At 40.1% G+C, this 8,621-nt stretch overlaps 2 protein-coding genes across 7 annotated transcripts in view; one reads left to right on the top strand and one right to left on the bottom strand.

Annotated features, from left to right (window-relative positions):
• The window catches only part of LOC101854164 (FERM domain-containing protein 5), a 98,274-nt gene extending 95,134 nt beyond the window's left edge, over positions 1 to 3,140 (bottom strand). For 4 of the 6 annotated variants that reach the window (XM_035969542.1, XM_035969538.1, XM_035969539.1 and 1 more), the window contains exon 1: positions 2,810 to 3,139. In XM_035969542.1, coding sequence (XP_035825435.1) covers positions 2,810 to 2,905 — 96 coding nt within the window. In that variant the 5' untranslated portion in view covers positions 2,906 to 3,139. Of the gene's footprint in view, positions 1 to 2,809 lie in introns of all 6 variants that reach the window. The other 2 variants (XM_035969540.1, XM_005097383.3) reach the window with 2 other exon arrangements.
• Positions 3,141 to 3,211: 71 nt separating this feature from the next.
• Positions 3,212 to 7,994, top strand: LOC101855016 (probable gluconokinase; the record flags this gene model as incomplete). Its single annotated transcript, XM_013081974.2, is given in 4 exon segments — positions 3,212 to 3,625; positions 5,917 to 5,947; positions 7,136 to 7,222; positions 7,951 to 7,994. Coding segments are annotated over 4 exon segments (203 nt in total), but the record flags the coding sequence as incomplete, so codon positions are not given.
• Between the last annotated feature and the right edge of the window lie 627 nt (positions 7,995 to 8,621).

The raw sequence follows: 8,621 nt of genomic DNA, 5'->3' as shown, positions 1-8,621 counted from the left end.
TGAGAAAGAAAGAGAGAGAGAAGCAAAAACCACCACTTCTCACGAACGCAACAGCAAACACACCGGGCCCGTCACACTCGGGAGATCATGTCAAGTCGCGGTTCGAAAGCATGGGGCACGCCCCCCCTCCTCCCATCCCGCCCCTATCCACCCCTTCCCCAGACACTTTCGCCGTCGTAAGTGTTTATTTAAAAAAAGACATTATCGGCATTATTTGCGGAGGCTCTACTCCAGAATGCAAAGTAGTGCCCGGCGTTTAAAAGCTTTCTTTTACCCACATTGTGAGATCGCAAAAAGTTTAAGGGCATTATGAACATCAAAATACAAACCATAATACATGTACAGTACTATAGTACAATAACCTCTAAAGAACCTAATCTGCGGGCCAAACTGGGAAAGCTTACTAAAGGTCATTTTTCAGAGATGATTGCTCATGGAATATGCCCTTCTGTTTTAAACGAACATGATTTATATGTAATTTTGAATACTGTGTTCTGATTCATTGGAAGCTGGAACATTTATTTCTAATCCATCCCACCTCCCCACCTCTTCCGAGCGACATCGTGTACACTTTATAAAATTTAGGCAACACAGCCCTGTAAGTCTGAACATCTCCAAAGTTCAAGTATGAGGCCGAGCTGGCAGCATTTCACACATCCCAAATCTGTGTGTGATAAAATCACTGAACCAAGCCCATGCAAATGAACACAGTGCTTGCACACATACATGCACGACACAGGCATGGATGCACACAACAGATATTTAACCCGTGTCACATGAGACAGACAGTTTGGAGGCCAGTCATGTGATAGATGAAATTCTCTTGCCCTTTTCAAAGCAGGCTATTTTTTCAAAGCGAAGTTGGTTAAAATTACACTTCTTTTTATGACAACGATCAATCTGAAAGATTTTGAAAAAAATCTAGCTTTATCAAAAAGAAGTGTCCAACTCAAGGTGAAATTCTGGCAGCCCACACGCAACCTCCTCTTTAGACTCTGGCTTACCGAGCCTCATTTTTACATCATTGTTTGGCTCAGCCAGTTAATTTAGGCAACATTACAGACATCTTTTATTTAAACTTTGCAGGGTATGAGGATTCTTTCACAGGGAGCAGTTATAATTTCTAGACAAGTTCAACAACTTCTTCTTATATTTCATTAGACTCAGCTTCTCTTTGCAAAAATGTGTAACCACAAACTGAGATACCCTGATCATACTGATATTGTAGAAAAGTAAAAAAGTAAATTTTGTTGCCAATATAAAGGTTGTCACCGCTAAGACCTGTAGGATGTTGATGTGTGTGTATGTCTTGGCAACCAAACTGGACCACTGCTGCTTATCACAGACCATGAGTGAAGAATTCTCTGACTGCAACTATGCCCACCCAGACAGGAGCAGTATTTGAAAAAAATTAACGAGAAAACTTTTTCTAAAAATAGCAATAACGAAAAAATAAGAAACAAAACCAAAAGAAAAAACATGAAAGCTCCTTCAGGCAACCTCATCAAAACAATGACTACGCCATTTCTCCTCATGAGAAACGGCAAAGATACATTAACAAGACTTAAGCATGGAGAGAGTAGTAGTAGTGTGTGTGTGTGAGAGTGTGTGTGTGTGTGGTGGGGGGGGGGGGGGGGGGGGGGGGAGGAGAAACAGTCCAGAACGGGAAGCTTACATAAGTGAAGTAGAAATCTGTAAGGTAAGAACAAAATTTCATAATATAGAAACTAGGTGGGAAGGGACTCAATGTAATTATTGTTTGATAGTAAGATAATGATAAAAAGGGAAAAAGGTTAAATATGTGTAACTGGTCACTCACAGGACATGAAAATCAGAATGTCACCACCATAAAAAGATCAGTCTTTCTGAACAGCAACAATTCATTCTGATTTTTTTCTGATTTGTAGGCACAAGGAAAGAAATGGGCTGTATTGCTGAACCTGCTGTTTGACCACATTGGCGAAAAAAGGTGGGGGTGGTGGGGGCGGGGGGAGACTCCCGGAGAGATATCGGCGCTTTTTCGTAAGTTCCCACCCCGCAATTGTTATTCGCCGGTTTTGGCCTCAAGAGTAGGGGGGTTTCAGGCGGGGGGTTGCCCCCAGACCTAATAAAAATACGCTGCGACAAAAAATATGGTGGTTTACCATAATTTGATGTTTTGCAGTTGTTAGGTTTGATATCTTAGCTCGCCGCGCATCAAATGTATAGATCTAGATCTCGATGTAGATCTAGGCTCAATTAAAGGGGGTGGGAACTACCGAAAAAGCACCGAGATATCATCTGCACCAACCACAAAACAGAAAGAAAGTTGGTAGTTTCAACACAAACACTGTAGCCTACTCTAGTCTAGTGGCATTAAAACAAGAATACACTACACATTTTTTAGAATAGTGTCTTACATTCAACAGATGAACTAGAGACGGCAAGGATACAGTCAGAAGGCCTAGGCCTAGCCTGCCCTTAGCCGAACTTAGAGCTACCACAGTAGCCATCCAGTAGGCTAGACCAAGAAACTACTGATGCCAGATGGATCTAACAACCGACAGTCTTCCATGCAGAGAGGCACCGGCACGGTATTCTAGATTCTAGTCTTATCTCTGAAGAACATAAGATCTTGTCTATAGATCTATATTGTGAAAAGAGGATTGTATTTTACTGAGTAGAAGCTACATAAAAACTGATTCGCATTGTTTAAAGCATGTTGAGTGGGAGTTATGTGTGTGCGCGCGTTTCACATTTTTTTAGGGCTAGCCTAGTCTAGGCAACCTATTATCGTAGATTTAGCAGACTAAAATCTAGAGATTCTTACCTTGAAAGTCAGCTGGATCGATTCAGTGTCATCAAGAAATCGGATGCTGCAAGTATATTCCGTCTGCACGTCACTTTTGCTCCTTTTGCGGAACATGATGGTTTAGTAAGCTTACTGTTACAGTTCTAGATCATTCAGAATCAACAAAAGGCCTCCGGGCGTTCGAGCGTCACAGCGTCGGCAGCTACGCGTCCTGAAACTCGGAAGTGACACCGAAAGCTTGCCTAGCAGAAGAAGGAACCCACCCTGACCACGGCTGTGCACACCAAGATGGCGCTTCCTGGTCACGTGACGAAAATAGAAGAGTAATGTGTAGGCCCTTGTAGGTCTGAAAGCGAGAGAGAAGGATAAATTCTCGTCACTGATTTACCTCAAACTGAGCTCCATGTAAATATATCTAGATCTATAATGAAAGTGATATTCATTAAAAAATCATCTTTTTTCTCGTGTAGTAACAGCTAACAGAGCTTCACATGGATCACACAAAAATCAATCAAAAGTTGCCGGTTCAATTCAGGTCGGTTGAAAGGTCAGATAGGTCGAAGGTCATGTGTACTCTGTGTATACACAATGCCATGCATGATTCAGCTGAACGAAGCCACAGACTGGAGCCATCTGGACTGTTCGCAATGATAACTTATGAAAAATTCCAAATAAGTAGATCTAGCGGGTGAGAAAATCATCATGGAGGTATGACATTAGATTGAATAAACGGACATCTCAAAAACTTTTTGAAAATATAGAATCTACGGACCACTGCTAACAAATCATCACGATGGTAGTTTTGGTGATAATGGGAGTCAGTGGCAGTGGCAAGTAAGTCGATGGATTGTGGTACTGGTAGGCATATTAGGCCTATGGTGTTGTTTACGCTGTGCTTCTGCAATACACCCGTAAAACTGTATATGTATCTGTAGTCAAAGCAAGGTGCTTTCAATCACTTTTAATTAAATCAAAGATGAACCTTATTAGGTCCGCAAACCAGAACCTGCATTTCTGAATGAATAGATACAAAAATAATTTATTTGGTAGGCCTTGTAGTAGGGAAGCTATTGTAGTAATGTAGGGCCTACTGTCAAACCTCGTTACTGTACCCCCCCCCCACCCCCACCCCCCTGTACCGCCAGGTGTTGCCAATAGTAGGAAAAGAAGTGCCTGTAATGTTGTATTTACGTGTTCACACCAGCGCCATCAACTGCACATGATAATTGTTCGGTCCCTATTTTAACAAATGTAAATTTGTCCGCCATACGGCCAGCCAACTGAGTGCCAGAGGTACACACTGGACACAGTTCACAACACACACTGGTTGGCTTCTTCGTAATCTTTCTCCCTTGAGAAAAACAGGGATAGAGAGAAAGAAGACTCTTGGCTCTGAATACATACATGCATGTGCATATGTTCTATAGGCCTATACTATACTTACTTTACTTTTTTCTTCCGCTTGTACGGGTGGGTGTCGCGGGAAGACACAGTCTGTCTCTAGCAAAGCGAGTGGCCTGTAGGAGGGACATCCAGTGAGCTCTGAGGGTGTCTGCCACAGATTCTCTCCTGCGTCGTCTTGGTCTTCCTCTGATTCTCCAACCAGAATAAGTATATATTTAGTGTTGTATGCCCTCAGAGTTGGTTGGTTTGAAGGCATTCCTGTGAGGAATCCGAATCACTTGATTCTCTGTTTCTCAGTGTGTGGTAGGACTGGTGTTGCTCCTACCATGTCTGTTATTATGACTTCATTTTTAATCTTAGTCTCGTCTTGTCTTTTTACCGCTCTTCTTAGACATTTGATTTTGCATGTGACCAGCTTCCTCTCGAGGGCTTTTATTAGGGACCATGTCTGGCACTGATGTGAGCTTTTTTAAAAAAAATTGGTGTTGATGAGCTTCGCCTTGGTGCTCATGGGGATGTTGGGATGTTTCAGGAGAGGGACAAGTTTATATACTTGTATGTATTTATATCCCCAACAAAAAGACACTTTTCAAACACAGATTGCATAGCAGAATCGTGTCCCTTGACATTTTGAAGTTTGGGCTATATAACTCAAGAACTAACTCATTGAGCCGTCAGCCCCGCTATTCCCTCAACTTCATACTCACCCCAAGGGTGGTGGTACAAACGAGGTTTGACTGTTTATGGACTTAAAAAATTACTACATGTATTAGCACAATAGAAATTAAAGTCCTGAACTTGTATCTCAGGGAAGGCACAGAACCAGCTTTCGGAAACATATCCAAATAGCCTTTTCCAGATGTTAATGATGGTGTCCATTCTGCACAAAGCTGGGATTTTTTAAAAATAAGACTATATTATTTCTTGTCACTCTCCTAAATCATGGACATTGATTTCATCAGGCCGCAGAGTTTTGGCTGATCAGATACCATATTTTGTTTTTAATTCCATTGCTGTAAGAGCCTGGCTTCATGTAAATTATCCTGTTGTGTTTTTTTTTAACATATTGTGGAAAAGAGTGGTATTTCTATTATCTGGTCCAATTTTCTGTAAATATTCAGCCTTCTCGACGTTATTGCTCAAGTTTTTATGGCTTTATTCTAAAACGTGTAGTGATTCTTATTCTATTTTTTAACACTTAGATAAAGAAAGGCAACACTTCAGCTGTGGACTTTCAGCTGATTTCCCATCAAATGGGCCTACCATACTTTTTGTTTCATTCCAGAGCTGGCTCTACTGGCTATTGACAATAATCTACTAATGTCTTACCATTACTCAACAATCACAATATGTCACACCATCGCATCACAATAACAACACTAACCATTTAAAAAAATAGAAGAATAATAAGGGGATGTAACCATATGAACACTTGCATTAAAAACGCTTGTTCTTGTCATTATTCATTACTCTCCCCTTGAATCTACTTTTGAGTATGTGTCGGAGAGGGTTTACAGTGTTAGCCAAGACCGACAACTATACTTCTACTTTCATACATACATATTATGGTCTTGTATTTTATATTTATAGCAGGACTAGGGTTTAGAATTTGCTGATGTTTGGCAAGCGCTGTGATGTTTTCTTTGGATTGTACTAATGACAAAATTTCAATCCAATTCATTATTATAATGAACATTGATTTTTCCTTTTTTTCTTTTCAGATCATCAGTGGCTGAAAAACTTGCAGAAAAAGTAAGGCCAGTTGTTTTTTTTCCTCTTTTCTGTGTTCAGTATGTAACAAATAAATATGTGCCATAATGGTTTTTAAGTTTCTATACACAAAATTTATTTTGTTGTTGTTTGTCATTATTCTTTAATTTACTGCTTGGAGCTTTGCTATGGATTTATTGCTGCTCTGCTTACCTCTCTGGACATGTCGTCATTAGTTTGTTTAAGTCTGTGATGAACCATAAAGCCCAGGTCTGTTTGTTGGCCATGGTGATTAGCAGTCATTTACGGCACTCGTACTCAGGTCATATAAACGCCGAAGATTAGAAGTGTTGCCAGAGAGTAAATCATAAGCAAAGGAAAGAGGAGAGATGAGGAGGATAAATATTAATAATCTGTTCGGCCAATATGCAAAATGGTCATAGTATTTGAATGTGCTGACGTAGTTTCCACATAGTGTGAATGGAAACTTTTCACTCTTTTGGAAAAATGATCAATACACACGGGACTCTCGTGGCCTAGAGGTTAAGGTGTTCGCCTTTCATTCACAGATCCCGGGTTCGAATCCGGGTAGCGACGGAAAAATTTTCTTCTCTAAAATTGTCTCCTTTTACCTCCTTTCCTGCAGTCTAGCAATGTTCTGTCGTCTGCTTTCATTTCCACTTTCTGCCCCCACCCCCTCACCTCCTTTGCCCCCACCTCTGGACTCCTGACCTTTTCTGCAGCCTTTCTACTACTACTCCTTGGCTCCTTCTTACTGCTGTCTTTCAGCCACACCCCTGATCTTATGGTAGGAAAGATCTACACCTAGCCTTCTCGGATAAGGGCGAAAAATCTCGGAGGTCTCGTGTGCAAGTTGCGCACTTTAAAGATCCCCTAGTTGTCTAAAATCGATAAGAGTAGGCTTCGGCCGCCACCTGGGCAAAATTCAAAATTTACTACCAACTGAAAATGGTTGGTGTGTCCTGCGCGCTCATATAACCTTATGCAGATGCGAGCGCTGTAAAACACTTACAAAAATATAAAAAAAGATCGCACACTCTGCACCTTGTTGTGCTTGGGAAAAAATTGGTACAGCATGCCTTTTTTTTTTTTTTTGCAATTACTTTCTTTCTCATTTGAGCCATACATTTCCAAATGAATGCTAAAATGAAATTTCTTTTAATAATGATATAATGACCATCTCCATTGTATTTACTATTTACTTTCCAGTTGTCGTGTTCTTCCAAAGATGCAGATGAATTTCATTCCATGGAAAACAAGAAAAAAATGACTGAGGGGACTCCGTTGACAGATGAGGTATTGATTTGAAAGAAAAAAAAGATATTTTTTAATGGTATTCATGGTAAGGCAGTCAGGCTTCACCATCGTATGGACTGGACCTGAGTTCAATTTCCTTGTGGGGAGAATTTTCATAGAGTTTCTCAGTCTTTCTGTAGGGACGCTGTATTCCTCCCAGCACGGATTGGCCCTTAAAAGCAGGGTCGAAGCCCCCCCAGAATTAATCTGAAATGTGTTGTTAAGGCTGTAAAACATTTACATTTAAAAGAATAAAATATTATTTTTTGAAGAGATTTTTTTGCGTGCATTTTTAACCATTATGCTAGCTTTATCCAATTACTGGAGCATGTATCAGGTTTATATATACATATACTGAATCTCTGGCATCCCCCTCCTCACCATGACTGCAAATTTCGAGACAATTTATCCGAATGTCAATTAATGTTTCTACATAAGAAGGACTTGAATATTGTTCAGAGGTGAATCTGAGAAAATGAAAGTTTTGCTTATGTTCAAATGCTATAGTATCCTCGTTAATAGCTAAATTGTTCCTATATATTTAATCAAGATGCTGGCATTTGATAGTTTTATCTATTTGAGGGAATGAGTGTGACCAAAACCTCTTGAGGTTTGGTATTTCTTTCAGTAGTCAGACATTAATGGAGGTTAATGTACCCTGCCTATGACATTCTAACACTTCTCTGCCGTGAGCCTGACTGCTTTTTCCGTTTTTTCCCCTCCAACAGGATAGGTTACCATGGTTACTGGCTATCCATGCTCATATTCAAAGGTAAGGGAACAGCAATTTTATTGAGAGGGACACAGAGATGAATAGATAGACTGCAGAAGAGATTTACAAGATAGAGGGATGATACATGACTGCTCACCATTTATGAATTTGGCGGAATCATAACGATTTTTTTTTTTGAATTTTACGAAATATAAAATGTAATCACAATGCACCTGATTTTGACTTTTATCAATTTGCCGTTAGGGTACCCCAACCCAATCTTACCCTCTTGGAGTATAAAGAAAAACAATTCAACTCCAACACTTTACATTACTACGTCACTAGCAATTGTCTGACTTTTACACAAAACCCTTGTAGTAACTGAGTGTCACTTTGCCCTTAGAAAAACATTAATTGTACCAAAGCCAGGAGTGGGGCATTCTTTAGTTTGACAAGGTGTGAAAAACTTATGCTTTTGCATTTTGGGTGATGCACCAGGTCAGTGAGAGAATTTTTTTAAATGGATCATTCTTTAAAAATTGAAACTATCAGCTGTGAGGCTTAGCATGGAGTGTAGTGATGCACAGTAAGGATCAAAGCTTGTGATGCGTTCTGTTGTTCCATCCGTTTCTTCTCTTTTTTACAAAATTCAAACTCGCAATCAATAACCACTTCTCCCTGCACCCC

Source organism: Aplysia californica, unplaced genomic scaffold (genome assembly GCF_000002075.1).
Source record: "Aplysia californica isolate F4 #8 unplaced genomic scaffold, AplCal3.0 scaffold00153, whole genome shotgun sequence".
NCBI classification, from domain to species: domain Eukaryota; kingdom Metazoa; phylum Mollusca; class Gastropoda; order Aplysiida; family Aplysiidae; genus Aplysia; species Aplysia californica.
This window is presented reverse-complemented; position numbering and strand designations above follow the sequence as displayed.